The sequence below is a fragment of the Oncorhynchus nerka genome, linkage group LG11, assembly GCF_034236695.1.
Source record: "Oncorhynchus nerka isolate Pitt River linkage group LG11, Oner_Uvic_2.0, whole genome shotgun sequence".
Classification (NCBI taxonomy): Eukaryota; Metazoa; Chordata; class Actinopteri; order Salmoniformes; family Salmonidae; genus Oncorhynchus; species Oncorhynchus nerka.
The window spans coordinates 61,042,855-61,063,364 of NC_088406.1; the positions used below are offsets into that span (position 1 = coordinate 61,042,855).

Genomic DNA, 20,510 nt, shown 5'->3' on the forward strand with positions numbered 1-20,510 from the left:
TCCAGATCTCCAATGCATCTCCACGGCCCAGTGTATCCTGTGCCTGCTCCCCGCACTCGCCCTGAGGTGCGTGTCACCAGCCCAGTACCACCAGTGCCGGCACCACGCAGCAGGCCTACAGTGCACCTCCAGAGTCCAGTACGTCCTGTTCATCCTCCCCGTACTCACCCTGAGGTGAGTGTCCCCAGGCCAGTACCACCAGCGCCGGCACCACGCACCAGGCCTCCAGCGCGCCTCCAGCGTCCAGTACGTCCTGTGCCTGCTCCTCGCACTCGCCATGAGGTGCGTGTCTCCAGCCCGGTACCATCAGTACCGGCACCACGCACCAGGTATCCAGTGCGACTTGGCAGTCCAGAGCTTTCGGCGACAGTACCTAGTCCAGAGCTTCCGGCGACAGTACCCAGTCCGGAACCTCCAGCGACGGGCCACAGTCCGGAGCCTCCAGCGACGATCCCCAGCCTGGGGTCTCCAGCGACGGTCCCCAGCCCGGGGTCTCCAGCGACTGGTCCCCAGCCCGGGGTCTCCAGCGACGGTCCCCAGCCCGGGGTCTCCAGCGACTGGTCCCCGACGGTCCCTAGTCGCCTATATCTAGGGTTTTTTGTAAGTCTAGGTATTTGTATGTCTATGGTGGCCTGAATTGGTTCCCAATCAGAGGCAGCTGTTAATCGTTGACTCTGATTGGGGACCATATTTAGGTAGCCATTTTGACTAGAGTATTTGTGGGTTCTTATTCTATGTTTAGTTGCCTGTCTACACTACTCATATTTGCGTCACGGTTTGTTTTGTTGTTTTTATTAGTTTGTTCAGTGTTCTTTCTTTATTAAAGAAGAATGTACGCTTACCCCGTTGCGCCTTAGGTCTCCTCCATACAACAACCGTGACACTCCCTCTGAAACTGGAACCTGGACTTCCGGACAGGCCGACCCCAGGTGGTGAGGGTAGGCAACATCACCTCCAACACACTGACCCTTAACACAGGGGCACCACAAAGGTGTGTGCTTAGTCCCCTCATGTATTCCATGTTCACCCCACGACTGTGTGTCCACGCACGGCTCCAACACCATTATCATGTTCGCTGACGACATAACGGTGGTAGGCTTGATCACCGGCGACGATGAGTCAGCCTACAGGGAGGAGGTCAATGACCTGGCAGTGTGGTGCCGGAACAACAACCTCTCCCTCAATGTCAGCAAGGCCAAGGGGCTGATCGTGGACTACAGGAAACAGGGTACAGCACCCTCCCATCCACATCGACGGGGCGGCAGTGGAGCAGGTAGCCAGCTTCAAGTCCAAATCAAGACTTAAAATTGTCCAAAGACACACGCACAGTCGTGAAGGCGCAACAGTGCCTCTTCCCCCTCGGGGAGGTTGAAAAGAGTTGTCATGGGCCCTCAAATCCTCAAAAGGTTCTACAACTGTACCATTGAGAACATATTGACTGGCTGCATCACTGCTTGGTATGACAACAGCACCGCCCTCGATCACATGGCGTTACCGAGGGTGGTGCAGACAGCCTAGTACATCACTGGGGCCGAGCTGCCTGCCATCCAGAACCTCTATATCAGGCGGTGTGAAAAGAAGGCCCAGAAAAAAATACTCTTTTCTCGGTTGCCGCATAGCAAGAGGTACCGGTGCACCAAGTCTGACACCGACAGGCTCTTGAATAGCTTCTATCCCAAACAATACGACTGATAAATAGCTAACAAAATAGCTACACAGACCTTTTATTTCAGTATATTCCCTGTCTCTATGCACACTCACAGGGCCCTACACACTCACTGTCACCCCAACACACACACAAACACTCACTCACACATAATATGCACATACATTTATACTGACTCTACACACCCACTCACATGTAAGCTGCTGCTACTCTGGTTGATCTAATATCCTGTTGCCTAGTCACCTTACCCCTATACATATAGACCTCCATCACTCCAGTATCCCTGCACATGTAAATATGCTATTGGAACTGAAGCAGTTTTGTTGCATTGCATCCCTCAGATCTAGTTCTGCTAACTGAGCCAATATTGCTTTGCAACGGTAAACACCTGATGTAGCACGGACCACAACACGTCGTTTCATTTCACACACAAGGAAAGAACAAACACACATAATAACACATCTGAGAGGCGTGAAGACTTGACTTGAGGCTCCACTGCCATCTGCTACCTTGGCACAGTTACACGGTGTGCTTCAGTGTCTTCGCCTATGATTGGTCGAGTTAAGGAACACAGTGTCAGCGTCTGCCAATGTCTGTCCTCGACAGGAACCGTCTGGGACACATTCAAATGGCATTACAATTAAACACGGCCGTTTCTCACATTAATATACAAGTTTATTCATTCTTGCCATCATTTTTTGTTTGTTTTCAATAATATGACATTAAATAAAGAAGGCACTTACAAAAAAACAGTTAAATTATAGACGTGTTATTATATATATATTTTTAAACAACAGATTGATGGACAAGAGATGACAGCACACTTTGCAGCCTTTTTACAGTACATCTCATATAAGTGGTCAAATCTACCACGCTCTCCCTCTCTATATATCTACAATACAGTAAAAACTGTATTCATCATTATAATTGTTAATGCCCCTACTATGCTTTTACATGCATAACTTAATCTAAAAAAATATTAAAATATAGAAATCATAAAACACAAGTTGTTTATTTTATTTTTTTATCACTAGTCAGTGGTTCATTAGTCGTTTTTACATGTTAGGCTTTGTGGTTTCTTTGTGCAAGTCCTGGTACAGCTCTGTAAGACGAGTGGCCTCTCTCTGTCCCGACAGCAATGCACCATGGGTAGTGGAATAGTATTTCCGGTGGGTGGCTTCCCCGGCGAATAACACCTGTAGAGGCTGAGAGGGTAAAGAGGAGAGGAAGGGCGAGGAGAGAGGTTGAAAAAATGAGAGGATAAAGAGGCGTACAGAAGAATACAATAGAGAAGGAGATAGAGGAGGAGAGGATAGATAGAGGAGAGGGCAGAGATGGAGAAGAGAAGAGGGGCGAGAAGAAAAAAAAGACAAGACCTTAACAAACCAGTGAAAGTCGTCATGACCCAACGTATGTTATGCATACCCTATTACTGCCTCCGAGCCATGGGGCTACATTCCAAATGGCCCCCCCTATACTCTACATAGGGCTCTAGTCAAAGGTAGGGCAAAAGTAGTGCACTATATAGGGAATAGTGAGCCATTTAGATGCAGCCATGGGGAGCTCTTTTAGGCTCTGTCTATATGTAAGAAGGCTGCTTGTGACGATCTGTCACTCTTTTGACGGGAGGGGGATTTCTCGAAGGTCACCCTGCTCCTTTAACAGTCTTTAAGTGGCCACACACACACACAGTAGCCACGCACACACACATATAGACAGAACCACACACACACACACACACACACACACACACACTAAGATAAGGACACATGCGTCAGGTTTCAGGGGCTAAGGTGCTGGCCAAGACCCATGATTCATAATTGATCCAACACTGTGACCGTCACATCCCTTACTGCCTTACTAGGTGGCATAGTGATAACACAGGCACACTGACAACATGCTACGAGTTCCTTGCGTGGCTGAAATGAAGCATCACGCCTCCAGAGACTAATGAAAGTAAATACATTCTCATTACGCTTCACACCACTTAGTCATTGGGGAAGGCCTTTCACCCTTTAACCCACCGTGGTTGACACATTGCTCCTTACTTGTCACAGCACCTTAGCTAATCAGAGTCATGTTTCAGTAAGTAGAAAACTCTTTGAAACAGGGAGGTACTAACCGAACTTGTTCAATAAAAACGCAATGTTTTGAAACGTCTCGCTACGGTGTGCCCTAATTAACACAACCCAGCTGATACACTACATCCAGTCTGGGTTCAAATACATGCATATTTAAGTACGTGTTATTTAAATACTTATTTTGTGTTGGACTGTTTTCAAATAATGTGGCCACATTTTTAAGTATTTGCAAATAACTTCCTATAAATATACACAACTATATTTCAAATAGCCCTAGGACCAAACAGACCTGGGTTAAAATGCATGGAATATTTAAATACTTGTATACGTATTTTCAAATACAAGCCAATACTTCACAAGTATTTTCAAATGTATTCCAATATTCAACTACTTCCATTTCGCAAAAAAAAAAAAAAGTCTAAATACTTACTTTGAAATGTCTTTAAAAGTTATTGAAATACCCTAAATAGTATTTGAACCCAAGTCTGCATCCAGATCCAGAAGCAGTTCTTACCGGAGCCTTGGTGCTCTTGGTGTAAGGCAGGGGCATGGCTAGCTTCTCCACGTCACCCCCACTGGAGCCCACCCGGGTGAAGGAGTAGGAGCCACGGATGTAAGGGTTACTGCCCCACGATGAGCGCAGGATCCGCCTCGGCTTAGGAATGTTGGGGTTCCCTGAACGAGGGAGAGAAGGAGGAAGAGGGAGGAACGGTGAGGTGGATGGAGAGGATGGTCAGTCCAATATAAACCATTTGGGTGGACACTGAAACATCAACATCCACACACACCAACACACTCTCTCTCTCACACACAGGCACGGGTGCACACACACACACAACTCTTCCGCAGGTGGAAATAAGCCATTGAAAGTTTCCTAAGGTAATGGCGATGCATGGTGAGTGATCCTCTACCCATCTTACATAGGTGATCCTCCAACACATCCAATCCAATCTCCTGTATCGGTACTAATCAGCTAGAAGCCATACACACTCTAGTCCATCTGCAATGAATCTGCTTCGTAGGGGAGTAAACCGAAGTGACCTACATCAGGGGAGTGTGTCAGTGTGTGGGTCAATGAGTCTCCGTGAGGGGGGTTCTCCCTATGGAAGTAAACAACGTGAGGGCAGGCAGTGAGTATCGCTCAGAGCAGAAGACAGGGTTTATGGTTTATTGTGTCCGTTGGCTTGGCTGTATAGGGAGGCGTAACTGTGAAGCCCTAGTGAGGCGTGCGTGTGTGTGTCCAGGAAAGCCTCTGACGTCATCATTAAGTGATGGTAACCGGGTCGGTGACATATGCTAAGCCTAGACTGGACTCTCCAGTGATCTGTTTGTCAGCTAACTGGCTTGACCAGAGGATAACTTAGTCCTCGAAGGAGGACAACAGCCACAACACTGAGCTTTGTCCACCCGTGAGATGGGATGCATCCCAAATGGCAACCTATCAACTTCGCTAGCTAGCTAACCGACAACTGTAACGATGTATTTAAGAGACAACAAGTGCTCATTGTGAAAACGCATTTATGTTTTCAATAAACATTGGAGACAAAATATAGATTACATGTTGTCAACAATCAAAAGCCAACCCCGTCTGTTTTGCTTCATAGTAGGGCACGCGTCGGTTTTGCTGCTAAACAACCAACTATAGCGTAATAGTGACCCTGTCAAAAGTCTTTCATGTTCATTCCACACACACCTTTATCTAAACTATTTCAACCTTATACCCCTTAACCTATTTTCTGTGTCAATATGAAAAAGACTGAAGCTGTACAGAGCCACAAGGCTAATCTCGATCAATAGTAATTATTTGCGTCACGGTGTAGGGCAGCCCAAAGACAACTGTGTGTGTCCTGTCTACACTATCATTTACAGTGTTTTCCAGGGAGCGGGAACCTTAATATGGCCTTAACGTAAGAGAGCAATTTTTCCTGTCTCATGTCGAATCGAACCATTGATTTTCTGTCAGGTTCTCTCTTAAAAAAGACCCATGAGTCTCAACCACAGTTGCCGCCATTTTCAATTTTCTGTGTTTCTTTTCGGCACCATTACTCTTAATAGGGGCCTGTTCACGGGTGAAAGACAACTTGAAACAGTGGAGCAGCTATGGCAGAGACTCACTCATCTCTTCTGTGAGAATATTGCATGTATGTCTGGGATGCAGAACCACAGGCAACTCCTTTAACAACTTTGTGGGATCAGCATTTCTTCATCCAATCCTTACTCCACCTATTAAGATCACAGTGACTAAAACTGACCCTGGGCCAGTTGTTATGGGATGCACATGTATTCAACACCATCACTCTGCCAGACGTCTATGTGTCTCATTCAGCATCAGCCCCCCAAACCCCCTTCTGGGAAAGGCCATATACCTCGATGACGTCACATGATGATCTCATTTCCTATATTTAATGTATACCTAGAGGCGCACTAGGGCTGAATAAGTGGAATGACTCTTCAATGGGTCACCGTGACTCACTGGGAGCACAGTATTGTTGCACTCATTCAGCCCTCAAGATTACAGTGTGCTCGTAACAGTGTGTGTGTGTGTGTGTGTGTGTGTGTGTGTGTGTGTGTGTGTGTGTGTGTGTGTGTGTGTAAAAGTATTTCTTCCCAATACTGATGAGTTGAAACACAGAGCATGATTCATACTCAGGCCATCATCAGCATTCCCTCACTATCTCTGTGAGTTATTTAGGTCTATCTCAGTGAGTTATTTAGGTCTATCTCAGTGAGTTATTTAGGTATATCTCATTGAGTTATTTAGGCCTATCTCAGTGAGTTATTTAGGTCTATCTCAGTGAGTTATTTAGGTCTATCTCAGTGAGTTATTTAGGCCTATCTCAGTGAGTTATTTAGGTCTATCTCAGTGAGTTATTTAGGTCTATCTCAGTGAGTTATTTAGGTCTATCTCAGTGAGTTATTTAGGCCTATCTCAGTGAGTTATTTAGGTCTATCTCAGTGAGTTATTTAGGTCAGTGGTCCTCACTCCATCAAGAACACATAATAATAAAATGTTACCTTTATTTAACTAGGCAAGTCAGTTTAATTAAGAACAAATTCATTTTTTCAATGACGGCCTAGGAACTGTGGGTTAACTGCCTTGTTCAGGGGCAGAATGACAGATTGGTACCTTGAGTAGCTGAAATCTAGTTAGTGCTAGACTTGTATAAAAGCTGCGGCTCGATTCAGAAAACTCCCATTGTTACTGTATATCACTCACTCACACACAGACACACAGAGTCAACGGACACATGTCAATGTCACAATGACACAAGCACACAGACATGCACACTGACCTGTGAAGCGTCGCAGCAGCTTGGTGCAGGTCTCGGCCACTGTCTCGTCGTCGCAGCGCTCCATGAGCAGTGCCTCCTGGCCACAGATCCAGCCGCTCAGCATGTGGCCGTAGCGCTCGGGCGGGTACAGCACGTCAAATGAGCAGATCTTACGGTACCACAGCTCCTCGGGGTAGACCGGCTGCTCCAGCTGCGCCTCGTCCTCCCACACAAACTGGATGCTGTTGCACTCGGGGCTCCAGAAGGGATCGGCGAACTCCAGGAAAATCTTGTCAGTGGTGCTGATGCCAAGCTTCTCGATGGCGAGGACTTTGTCCTCGGGCAACGAGGGTGAGAAGAGCGCCTCATGGCGGTTCTTGAGGACGCCGAGCGAGGCGGTTACGATCACGTGGTCGGCGGGGAGCGACTCGAGGTCCTCGCACTCTACGCTGATGGGGTACGCGTGACCCGGATTGGGGTTGGTCTCACCATGGCAACGTTGGTCGTCGTTATGGTCGCCGTCGTCGTGCCGATTGTTGTTGTCGCCGTGAGCGATCTCCTCCTGTTGCTGGGCGGAGTAGTTCCAGTGGACACGGCGGACGGGTTTCCCCAGGTGCATCACGCGGGACGGAATGTCCTGCGCCAAGAGGTCCACGATCTTCATGAAGCCTCCCGGGATGACGTGGTGGGCCCCTGGGATCTCCGTCCACTCGCCGAACTCACTCAGCGAGACCTCGTCCATGCTGGGGGACGAGCTCTCACAGCTCTCCACCTGAAGGACAACACACATACAAACAAACAAAGTTAGTTTGACTCAGATCAAATTGAGCTCCTTTATTAGCTGCTCTCACAACTCTCCACCTCTTTCCAATCAATCAATCAATTAATCAACTCATCAATAAATCAATCAATCAGTCAAATGTATTGAAGCTCTTTTTAATAACCCAGCCCAGAGAGCAAGTAGCAGAACAGTGGTTGGAAGAAACCTAAAGAGGAACCAGACGATGGCTGCATCGGATAGAAACACAGACAAACAAGTCTGTTCAATTCTGGTCAAATGTATCTATTTTGTTTCAAGTAGATTTTTTTTCTGTTACTCTTTGATTGGCTAAAACTCCTTATTGAATTGAGGCCAAATGAACCTCCTCTACCAAAGCGCTACTTAATCCTAGTTGAATTGCCTATTTATTGGCCATGACATCTTATCAAACTTTCTTTGGGTTATCATTTTTTAGCTCAAGTCTACGAACCCAATAGTTTGCTGTAACCACTAGGCTACCTGCCGCACCTATTTATGCTTGATTTCCTGACCTGCTTGTTCAGTTGAGTCATAAAGCATGTCATAAACTCTTGTATTGTGTGAGACTTGCGTGAGAGTGCAAGTCTAAACCTAGCAGGAGCATCACATGCGCTACTTCAGTCAATTATCTGCGTATAAAGAACTGGCTTGAACCAGAACTGTGTGAGAGGCCATAGAGGTGCACCAATTCTCTCCAGAGATGAGTGATTCAGAATACAGCACTGTTGATTTCATATGGAAAAATAGAAAGAAATGCCCTCCGTAACGACTTTTAAAACGGGTTTTCTTGGAACACATAGAGCAATCTTACATACCTAGAAGGGAACGTTATTGGATTTGCATAATGTTTGCGTAGTTAATGCATTCCAATCATTAACTAGAGCTCTAGCATATTTTATAGTCTCTCAGGAGGACCCCCTCCCCCTTACACATTCACACACACACCCCTATCCCTACCCACCCTCCACACACACACACACACACACACACACATACACACACACACATACACACACACACACACACCTTGAGGTACTGCTGGAGCATGGACAGCTTGAGTCTCTTGGTGCTCTCCGAGTCGTCGGGGTCCAGCGTGATCTTCTTGCGCACCACGTCCCTCGTGAACACCCCAACGCTGTTCTGGCTTTCAGCACACACAGGCTTCCCATTCTGGAAAAACTCCTGAGTCAACTCGTATACCTGGGGAGGAGAGAAGAGGGGTAGAGCGGATGGCAAGAGGGGAGAGAAATGTGAGTTTGACGGCCATGGTATAAGCTGTAATGAATGTGCAGAGGGTGTCTGCATCCCAAATGGCACCATTTTCCCTTTATAGTGCACTACTTTTGACCATGGCAATTAGGGTACTGGTCAAAAGTAGTGCACTATATAAGGGAATAGGGTGCCATTTGGGACGTAGACAGGGTTGTCTGGGTACCAGTCTGTTTTCATTCTGGTTCTACACTGGACAACCCAGAGTTTCATTGGTATAGACAGGCAGTATTTTGCTACTACCTTATCCAACAGCCAAGCAATCCAAAATAGCATAGAGTGTTCCTGCTACTGTGGCTATAACAGAGTCTGAACATTCATAATCTACTGGGGTGCTTCTAAAACTTTAAAGGGGCCATCTGTAAGGTGATCGCTTTGTTGTTGTTTGAATGCCAAATGTGCCCTTTAAAGGGTGCAGGCAGGTGAGAATGTATGACATCCTTTAACACCGTGGCATGGCTGCATGGGAGGGTGGAACTTAGTACATTATTCAACAACAGATTGTTTTACATTTTTCCACACTTTCTTCCGAGGTCTGTGGGAGGGTACAGGATACAATACAGGATATATAGCAAACATGCATGACAGAACTTCTTCTATCCAAAGCACACACCTCTTTTAGAAGGAACTGCCCACTCATTGGACAAAAGGGGGAGCATCATTGTGTAGGAGGTCACACAGTGAAGAGGGTAGCACTATTTACATTGGTATTTACATGGAATTTACTAGGAAACGATGTTGTTTTAATTCATACTTTCTGGTACTTAGTTACAACAATTTAACACAACTGGTAATGACCTGGTACCAAATGGTGCCTGTTTTAAAAACAAACAAGTAATTCATAGATTATTACTGCGCACCATTTCACATGCCATTTCTCAGGAAATACCTGGGATGACGCCAAATGGCACCCTATTCCATATTTCGTGCACTACGTTTGACCCATAGGGCTCTGGTCAAAAGCACTACAATATGGTTCCATTTGGGATACAGCCATTTCTGTGCCGTCAAAAACGGTGCAACCGTGAAGGTGTCTTATCTAATGAAGTGAAACGGTGAGCTGAACAAAGAGGGTGGAGGGAACTGGAGCTGAGCCGTCAGTCACGAGACTGGTGATCGCCCGGGGGGCCATTCCAAGGGAGTGCCGGGTTACAACAGGTAAACACCACAGGCACTGGGAAATAGCAGCTATGGTAGGCTACCGTAAAGTAGCCGAAAGGAGCCTATTCAGTAGCCTGGGGGTTTTCTGCCCTCGTATGAGGGTGATGGGGGTAGGCTACATCAGCACAAAAGCAATAATGGCATTGTAATGAATATAAGTGTCGATATGACAGTAGTAATAAAATGCTATTATTGTCAGGTCTTGCTTACATGGTGTGCGTCTTAACGCAATGGCATCAGTTGGGGCATGTCCATGTCACATAAACAAGGAAAGCTGGTGAGTGCATTACTGATGTTGTTTTAATGCTCGAGGGTGCGCTCTCTCGGTGATGACATTTTGTGACGATAATCGTCCATTGTCACCGGCTTGTTTTATCCGAACGGTGCCGTCCCTTCCTCTCTCCTGTCTCACCGTTTCGTTCGGTGGTGGCTCGGGCACCTGCTGGGTGTACACAGTTCTAGCTTTTTGTGTTTTAGGCCTCGGAGGTGTACAGTACGTTCAGGCTGAGGCTCGGAATCAGAAGACGAATCATGAGAGATGTCATGATTCATTTCTCCCCCACCATCTGAGTCGTTTTCATTCTCAGTTTGTATCAACGCTAATGCAACATGTGCATCCGCTCGTCTTGATCTTCTTGGCATTGTAAATTACGCACGCTCTCTCCATGTACTCAAAGTAGACCGATAAGGCTGCTTGGATTCCTTTGTTTCCCCTCGCTCATCAACTCACCCATTCTCCCGCATCATATTTCCAAAATGTATTTAATTTGTTGTTATATGTATATATGTTATATGGAAATTAGTTTTGGTATACTTTAGTTTCGAGGCAATTAACGGGGTAATTATCAACTGGGCACCGCACCTTCAACTGTTGGGAGGAGTGGCCCAGGCCCTACTGTCGGGAGAAGGAGGGGCAACGGGGAAGAACATAAAAATAAATTAAATGCCCTCCTAAAACTGGTTATAAATCCAGTTACAGTGCCTTGCAAAAGTACTCATCCCCCTTGGTGTTTTTCCTATTTTGTTGCATTACTACCTGCCATTTAAAATGGATTTTGATTTCATGTAATGGAGATACACAAAATAGTCCAAATTGGTGAAGGGTGCATATGTATTCACCCCCTTTGCTATCAAGCTCCTAAATAAGATCTGGTGCTGTCACGCCCTGACCTTAGACAGCCCTTTTGTTCTCTATTTTGGTTAGGTCAGGGTGTGACTAGGGTGGGCAAACTATGTTTTCTATTTCTTTGTTGGCCGAGTATGGTTCCCAATCAGTGGCAGCTGTCTATCGTTGTCTCTGATTGGGGATCATACTTAGGCAGCTTTTACCCACCTGTAGTTTATGGGATCTTGTTTTGGTACTGTGCTGTTTAGCCCTACTAAACTTTACGTTTCGTTTGTATTTATTGTTTTTTTTTCGGTGTTCATTGACTAAAGTAAGATGTACACCTACCACGCTGCATCTTTGTCCGATCCTTCCGTCAACAAGCGTAACAGGTGCAACCAATTACCTTCATCACATAATTAGTTAAATAAAGTCCACCTGTGTGCAATCTAAGTTTCACATGATCTCAGTATACAGTGGGGCAAAAAAGTATTTAGTCAGCCACCAATTGTGCAAGTTCTTCCATTTAAAAAGATGAGAGAGGCCTGTAATTTTCATCATAGGTACACTTCAACTATGACAGACAAAATGAGAAAAGAAAATCCAGAAAATCACATTGTAGGATTTTTTATTAATTTTTTATTAATTTATTAATTTATTTGCAAATTATGGTGGAAAATAAGTATTTGGTCAATAACAAAAGTTTATCTCAATACTTTGTTATATACCCTTTGTTGGCAATGACAGAGGTCAAACGTTTTCTGTAAGTCTTCACAGGGTTTTCACACACTGTTGCTGGTATTTTGGCCCATTCCTCAGTCCTCAGCAGTCCAATCCCTATACCTTTCGCAGAATATCAGTCTGTCCCTGATGTTTTCCCTGGAGACAAGTGGCTTCTTTGCGGCCCTACTTGACACCAGGCCATCCTCCAAAAGTTTTTGCCGCACTGTGCGTGCAGATGCACTCACACCTAACTGCTGCCATTCCTGAGCAAGCTCTGTATGTACTGGTGGTGCCCCGATCCCACAGCTGAATCAACTAGGAGACGGTCCTGGCGCTTGCTGGACTTTCTTGGGCGCCCTGAAGCCTACTTCACAACAATTGAACCACTCTCCTTGAAGTTCTTGATGATCCGATAAATGGTTGATTTAGGTCCAATCTTACTGGCAGCAATATCCTTGCCTGTGAAGCCCTTTTTGTGCAAAGCAATGATGATGGCACGTGTTTCCTTGCAGGTAACTAAGGAAGAACAATGATTCCAAGCACCACCCTCCTTTTGAAGCTTCCAGTCTGTTATTCAAACTCAATCAGCATGATAGAGTGATCTCCTGCCTTGTCCTCGTCAACACTCACACCCGTGTTAACGAGAGAATCACTGAGATGATGTCAGCTGGTCCTTGTGTGGCAGGGCTGAAATGCAGTGTAATTATTTGGGGGGGATTCAGTTCATTTGCATGGCAAAGAGGGACATTGCAATTAATTGCTCATAACTCTTCACAACAATATAGAGTATATGCAAATTGCCATCATACAAACTGAGGCAGCAAACTTTGTGAAAATTAATATTTCTGTCATTCTCAAAAATTTTGGCCATGACTGTACACACCTGTTCTGAAAGGCCCCAGAGTCTGCAACACAATTAAGCAATGGGCACCACCAAGCAAGTGGTACCATGAAGACCCAGGAGCTCTCCAAACAGGGCAGGGACAAAGTTGTGGAAAAGTACAGATCAGGGTTGAGTTATAAAAACTATCAGAAACTTTGAACATCAAGGAGCACCATTAAATCCATTATTAAAAAAATGGAAAGAATATGGCACCACAACAAACCTGCCAAGTGAGGGCCACCCACCAAAACTCACGGATCAGGCAAGGAGGGCATTAATCAGAGAGGCAACGATAACCCTGAAGGAGCTGCAAAGCTCCACAGCGGAGATTGGAGTATCTGTCCATACGACCACTTTAAGCCATACACTCCACAGAGCATGGTTTACAGAAGAGTGGCAAGAAAAAAGCCATTGCTTATAGAACAAAATAAGCAAACACGTTTGGAGTTCGCCAAAAGGCATGTGGGCGACTCCCCAAACATATGGAAGAAGATACTCTGGTCAGATGAGACTAAAATTGAGCTTTTTGGCCATCAAGGAAAATGCTATGTCTGGCGCAAACCCAACATGTCTCATCACCCCGAGAACACCATCCCACAGTGAAGCATAGTTGTGGCAGCATCATGCTGTGGGGATGTTTTTCATTGGCAGGGACTGGGAAACTGGTCAGAATTGAAGGAACGATGGATGGCGCTAAATGTTTTAGAATTTTTTGTATTTTAGTATTTCTTATTATTATTTCTTGTTTGTTACACACACAAAAAATATTTTGCATCTTCAAAGTGGTAGGCGTGTTGTGTAAATCAAATGATACAAACCCCCCCAAAAATCTATTTTAATTCCAGGTTGTAAGGCAACAAAATAGGAAAAATGTCATGGGGGTGAATACTTTCGCAAACCACTATGTTAGTGGTATTAAGATTCTAACAACGACAGTGTGTTATATAGACTTATTTAGGAAAAGTCAAGGAAGGAGGGGGGCATGACTTAAAAAATGTCAGAGTAGCAGATTTAAAAAAATTCATGAGCAGTTCAAATGACTGCTTTAGCTGTCCCAGAGTGAAGTTCACATTCTTTTTCCATGGAATCAGAATGTTTGTGTTTACCATTGCTGCACTAAGTTACATTGTAACCACAAAGGTCATATGATAATGACATGGTATTCGATTGCATAACCTTATCATCTTGTCTTACCTCCCTGGTGGAACGTTTTGCATACAAAGACCAGGGGTGTGTTCATTAGGCACCAAACGGAAGAAAACACTGAAACAGGGTGGGTCAACCTGAAAACTACATTTTAAAATTCCCTAGCAAAACTTCAAAAACATTTCCGTTGCGTGGCCTAATGAACTCGACCCAGGATGCACCACACCGTTGTTGACAATATAAAATAGCCTCCGGTTGAAATGGGATCCTCAAGAAACACATTTTCAAAGACAAATATAATTGTTAAGCTATCTCTTGTCCATTGCCTCACACTCATGAAACATTAGATCTAAACAGACAGGATTTCTATGTACCTCAAATCCTGATGTGAAACAAAACAACCAAGTCAGCTTCGGAATGCTAATCCTACTGCTTAGTTAATTATGCTGCTTTCCAGACAGAGGCACGGTGGCGATTAGCGCTTAGCGCAGTTGTAATGATACATGGGAAGGGATAAGTGTTTAGTGCTGCTGTAATGATGCACGGTGGGGGTTAGCCTAATGCATACCGTAGCTCTGCTGTGTTGATGCTGCTGCTACACTGCAAAGTGATTGGCATCTTGGAAATGGATTATACAAGGGATTACAGCATAGAGGTATGCAGACTGACACACATGAAATCAGGATAAAAGCATTGTTCACACTGTATGTTGCAGCTCCCTAATTATTACCAAAGATGGTTTAGTATGAAGATACACTACCGGTCAAAAGTTTTAGAACACCTACTCATTCAAGAGTTTTTCTTTATTTTTACTATTTTCTACATTGTAGAATAATAATGAAGACATCAAAACTACTAAATAACACATATGGAATAATGTAGTAACCAAAAAAAGTGTTAAACAAATCTAATTATATGTTATATTTGAAATTCTTCAAATAGCCACCCTTTGCCTTGATGACAGCTTTGCACACTCTTGGCATTTTCTCAACCAGCTTCACTTGGAATGCTTTTCCCACAGTCTTGAAGGAGTTCCCACATATGCTGAGCAGTTGTTGGCTCCTTTTCCTTCATTCCGCGGTCCGACTCATCCAAAACTATCTCAATTTGGTTCAGGTTGGGGGATTGTGGAGGCCAGGTCATCTGATGCAGCACTCCGTCACTCACCTTCTTGGTAAAATAGCCCTTAAAGAGCCTGGAGGGGTGTTGGGTCATTGTCCTGTTGAAAAACAAATGAGTCCCACTAAGCCCAGACCAGATGGGATGGCGTATCACCGCAGAATGCTGTGGTAGCCATGCTGGTTAAGTGTGCCTTGAATTCTAAATTAATCACAGACAGTGTCACCAGCAAAGCACCCCCACACCATAACACCTCCTCCTCCATGCTTTATGGTGGGAAATACACATGCAGAGATTATCCGTTTGACCTTCATGTCTTAAAGTAATGATGGACTGTCATTTCTCTTTGCTTATTTGAGCTGTTCTTGCCATAATAAGGACTTGGTCTTTTACCAAATAGGGCTATCTTCTGTATACCTCCTTACTTTGTCACAACACAACTGATTGGCTCAAACGCATTAAGAAGGAAAGAAATTCCAGAAATGTACTTTTAAGAAGGCACACCTGTTAATTGAAATGCATTCCGGGTGACAACCTCATGAAGCTGGTTGAGAGAATGCCAAGAGTGTGCAAAGCTGTCATCAAGGCAAAGGGTGGCTATTTGGAGAATCTCAAATATACTACATGATTCCATATGTGTTATGTCATAGTTTTGATGTATTCCCTATTATTCTACAATGTTGAAAATTGTAAAAAACAAAAGAAAGAAATATCCTTGAATGAGTAGGTGTTCGAAAACTTTTGACCGGTAATGTATGTAGAAACTGCTTCTCCAATAGAAGCCTTCAATCACGCTTGTAGGCGATGTTATGGAGACTTTGGCTAGCTAAGCTCATGCGCAGAAACACGTTATCGGGTCTAACGGTCGTCTCACGCCGAACTCTGCATGTGCAGGCCGTCAAATCAAAGGCACTCCTTTGATATAAAGTCGTTTTTGACTAATTCAAACATGTCAGTTTGTCACGAGGTTGTAGTAAGAACATGTTCAACTACTTAAGACATTGGCTCAAATCTAGGTTCTGCCTTTAGATTTCGAGAAAATTAACACTACAGAAGCATTTTTCCCTTCTCTCATTAACTTCTCAAACCCCAAACCCTGGTATGCCGAGTGCTTCGTAAGCGTTCTCGGACGTCTCGCAATGTTGCGCCTCTGGGTTTAGAAATTCTGTTATTACTGTGTAGTTCGTACATGTTCGTACAGTGTGTTCTTAAAGGAATGGGTGCTGCTGTGGAGAATGCTGTGTTATTAAGGTGGATAATAGAGAAGGTTTTTCTGTGTTCAAGTGCCTTGAAATAGTTCCAGTTCCGTAAGCGTTGCGAACAAGTCGCCACAAGCTTGATACACCTCTTTCTGGACCACTCAATGTGAATCCTTTAAAAGTTGACTTTGGTATTTGTGTTCTTTATTGGTAACTTTGCTGCTTGCAACACTTACGGAACATAACTATTGTGAGAATTACTCAAGGACATAGAGAAAGGGAAGTGTGTAGAAAGCGTAACCCTTTCCTCTGCAAAGTGTCTATTTACTCTGAACAGAAGGGTAGTGGGGGGAAGCCAATGTTTGCAAGAATGTACTATACACACCTGTGCTATACACACCTGTGCATACGTGCCACTGTCTATGAACAGTATCTAAATTCAGTCATGGGTGGCTCCCTGTGCACACATCAGTGGTAATCTGGACACACACACACACACACACACCTCTGGACACACACCTCCCACACACCTCTCTCCCCTCACCTCATTGTAGAGGTCACTGAACTCCTCGACCAGGTCCTTGGGGATCCTGGTACCGCTGTTGGTCTGGTAGTGGGCCACGCCGTTCTTGGTGTACAGGCTGATGCGGCCCACGCTGCGCTCGCCGTCCGTGGTGTGCTCCAGCAGCCCGTTGTCTTCCGCCAGGTGGTACACCGGGTTCCCGTTAGCGCCATGGATCCAGGTGGCTCCGAGCTCCAAAGTCGTTTGTCCTGGAATAGGATGGAGGAGGAGAAGATGAAGAAGAATGTAGTCCTCACTGTAGCTCAGTTGGCACTTGCAATGCTAGAATAGTGGGTTCGATTGTTTGGATAAAAGCATCTGCTAAATGGCATATAAATAAGTAATACACTTAGTGTCCCAATATGAAGTCATGTTTTGGCCATGCAAGTAGTGAGGATATTGGGACAGGCTTAGGCTCCGTTCAAAAGTAGTGCAATATATAGGGAATAATGTGTCATATCAGATGCACCTTTGGGGTCACACTTACAAACTTTGTTTCCCCACCCCAAGCACTTGATTGTTTGTGTCAGTTCATTTGGGAATAAGTTGAATGGAATGGAACTTGAATTCAATGAAATAAGCAGAGAAATGGGACCAGGAAGTTGTTTTAATTGAATGGACGTGAAGGGAACTACAGTTAGAGGGTGTCAATTCAATGAATGTGACTGCAGCCTACTGGACATTTTGAGGATGCTACAACCACCTACTCGAGAGATACTTGTTATTGAAAGGGCTTCGTAGAGAATGAGGAATAGGGATAAATAAATAATTTTTTTTATATTGAATTGAAGCCATGTGTGGCAACTTGTTCAGCTCAAAGGGGATTTTGCAGGACTAACCACACATCCATCCGAGAGACAAATTCCCCAATCACATTTTGAATTGAGAAAGCTTAATTGGGCTTTGCAAAGCACACATTCTGATCCAGTGTTATTTTGGGAAGGCTTTTAGCATTAGCACTGATAGCGTAGCCCCATAGAGAATAGAGGGGGGCACCTTTTGACAGCTAGATGTGAGTGCGGGGGAAACAAGCTGATGATTACACACTCACACAGTTGAATGTCTCAGTGAGTGAGGTTCGGAGCTTTCAGCTTACAGAAAATGTTAACTATTTAAGAAACAAACACCCATAGAGTCATAACCCATGACATTCCAGGGTCTGGTTTAGCGTCGTTTCCTCCATGTATTGTTTCTTTACTCGCGCTTCGTGTGTTTGTAGTGTATAAAGTTCATAGTATAATTTCTTACCGTGCTGAATGCTTTGAACTCTCCCTCCGACGCGGTCTGACGCCTCTAGGACTGTGACATCCGTAAAGCCGCTTTCCAGGAGGCTCTTGGTAGCTGCGAGACCGGCCAAGCCCGCGCCGATCACTACTATTCGAGGCTGTCGACGAGTGCGTAGGTCTCTACTAAGGGGGTCATCAGTGCTGTCTGAAGATATTTCACAACTTTGCATGCCTTCCAAGCTCCTCTTCTAGGGGGTCTGAGGGGGAAACAGAAACAGAGAAACAAGCCATTAGATAAAAACAAGTCAATCCTTGTGTGGTCCAGCGGTATAAAGTGCTGCCTTTGGAACCCATGCAGCCGCCAGCACAGGTTCAAATCCGACTCCTTGCTCTCTCATTCTTCCTCACTCTCCTGTCTAATAAACATGAATGGAACTACACACAAAAAACAAAGCAAGTCAATTTCCCTCAGGCAAGATGAGGACAGAAAGTATCTTTACACAAACGGGGAGATAGCATCAGTGGGTACTCAATTGAGTGTTCTCAGTTCAAAGTAAAGTCCTCCGTACACAGTATTGTACACAGTACTGTACACAAACCCTCTTTCAGATCAAATACCCGTTATGACATCAAATCTATTCCGGAAATAGAATTTCATCGCGCTTTCCTGATAATGCGTACTTTTGAGTGTGAAAGGGGAACGGGTTCATCGTGTTATTAAAACAGTCGCTATTTCAAAAAGGTCTTGCTATTTTGTGGCCTAGTGTGGTCTGGCTGCTGTCTCTGGATAACATACCCATCTTTGTTAAAACACCTTACCGTTGCATGGCTAAGAAGTAGCTGTGCTGTGTAGTGGGGGCTTATTATATTTACGCAATAATGCCCGAGGAGGTGTGGTACATGGCCAATATACCACGGCTACGGGCTGTTCTTATGCACAACTGTCACGCCCTGAACATAGAGACCCCTTGTTTCTCTATGATGTAGTAGGTCAGGGCGTCACTAGGGGGTATTCTAGTGTATAATTCTATGTTGTGTTCTAGTTTATATTTTCTATGTTGGTGTTGTGTATGATTCCCAATTAGAGGCAGCTGGTAATCGTTGTCTCTAATTGGGGATCATATTTAAGAAGCTATTTTTCCCACCTGTGTTTGTGGGATATTGTTTTGTGTTTGTGCATGTGCACCACATAGTCACGTTTAGTTGTTTGTTTATTGGTAGATTTTTGTTTTGCTGAAGTTTCACTTGAAAATGAATATGTGGAACTCAACATCCGCCTTGGTCCCGTTCTTACGACAACCGTGACAGAATATCCCACCAAACAAGGACCAAGCAGTGTGCAACGATGGGAAAAATAAGTTGGACTTGGGAAGAAATCATGGAAGTCATCACAGAGGACGCAAGAAGGACGGCGACGACGCCAGGGACCGCGGCCACAGAAACCCCAAGATTTTTTGTGGGGTGGCACATGGAGCTGGCGGCTGAGCAGAGGGAAGAGCCAGAGACCATCTGGGAGGTGATAGAGAGGTGGTCGGTCGACCTAAGAAGACTACCAGAGCCTGCCTGGGAGTCGATGGAACAGTGTGAGGAGGGATAACGGAGAATGGAGTTGGCTAGGAGTATGCGGCAACGCAGGCGTTTGGAGGAGTGTGTCATCAGTCCGGTGAAACCTGGGCTGGCTCCACACATCTGGCCTCCAGTTCGCCTCCCTAGTCCGGTACATCCTGTGTCTCCGCCTCGCACTCTCCCTGAAGTGCGTGTCCCCAGCCTGGTACGTCCTGTGCCTGCTTCCTGCACTCGCCCTGAAGTGCCAGAGACTGTCATGGAGGCATTGGAGAAGTTAGGAGAGAGAGAGATGAGAGAGATGTTGTGCAAGTGTGTTCTGCTCAACATCCGACCAGAGGATCAGGTTAGCAGTCTGGTGCAACCTGGGCTGGCTCCACACTTCTGAACTCCAGTGCGCCTCCCCAGTCCGGTACGTCCTGTGTCTCCTCCTCGTACTCGCCCTGAAGTGCGTGTCCCCAGTCAGGTACGTCCTGTGCCTGCTCCACGTACTCGCCCTGAAGTGTGTGTCACCAGTCCGGTGCCACCTCTGCCGGCTCCACGCACCAGGCCTCCAGTGCGCCTCCCCAGTCCGGTACATCCTGTGCCTGCTCCCCGCACTCGCCCTGAAGAGCGTGTCACCAGTCCGGTGCAACCTATGCCGGCTCACACATCAGGCCTCCAGTGCTCCTCCCCAGTCCGGTACGTCCTGTACCTCCTCCTCGCACTCGCCCTGAAGTGCATGTCACCAGTCCGG

General features: G+C 45.4%; 1 protein-coding gene across 1 annotated transcript in view; it reads right to left on the minus strand.

The window, feature by feature from the left end:
- Positions 1-2,319: 2,319 nt before the first annotated feature.
- LOC115137266 (spermine oxidase-like) overlaps positions 2,320-20,510 on the minus strand; it is a 30,061-nt gene continuing 11,870 nt past the window's right edge. Inside the window, exons 2-7 of the mRNA XM_029673474.2 lie at positions 18,234-18,468; positions 16,968-17,194; positions 8,845-9,018; positions 7,041-7,791; positions 4,262-4,422; positions 2,320-2,871 (exon numbers count right to left, since the gene is read on the minus strand). Coding sequence (XP_029529334.1) covers positions 2,722-2,871; positions 4,262-4,422; positions 7,041-7,791; positions 8,845-9,018; positions 16,968-17,194; positions 18,234-18,441 — 1,671 coding nt within the window. The 5' untranslated portion in view covers positions 18,442-18,468 and the 3' untranslated portion in view covers positions 2,320-2,721. The remainder of the gene's footprint in view (positions 2,872-4,261; positions 4,423-7,040; positions 7,792-8,844; positions 9,019-16,967; positions 17,195-18,233; positions 18,469-20,510) is intronic.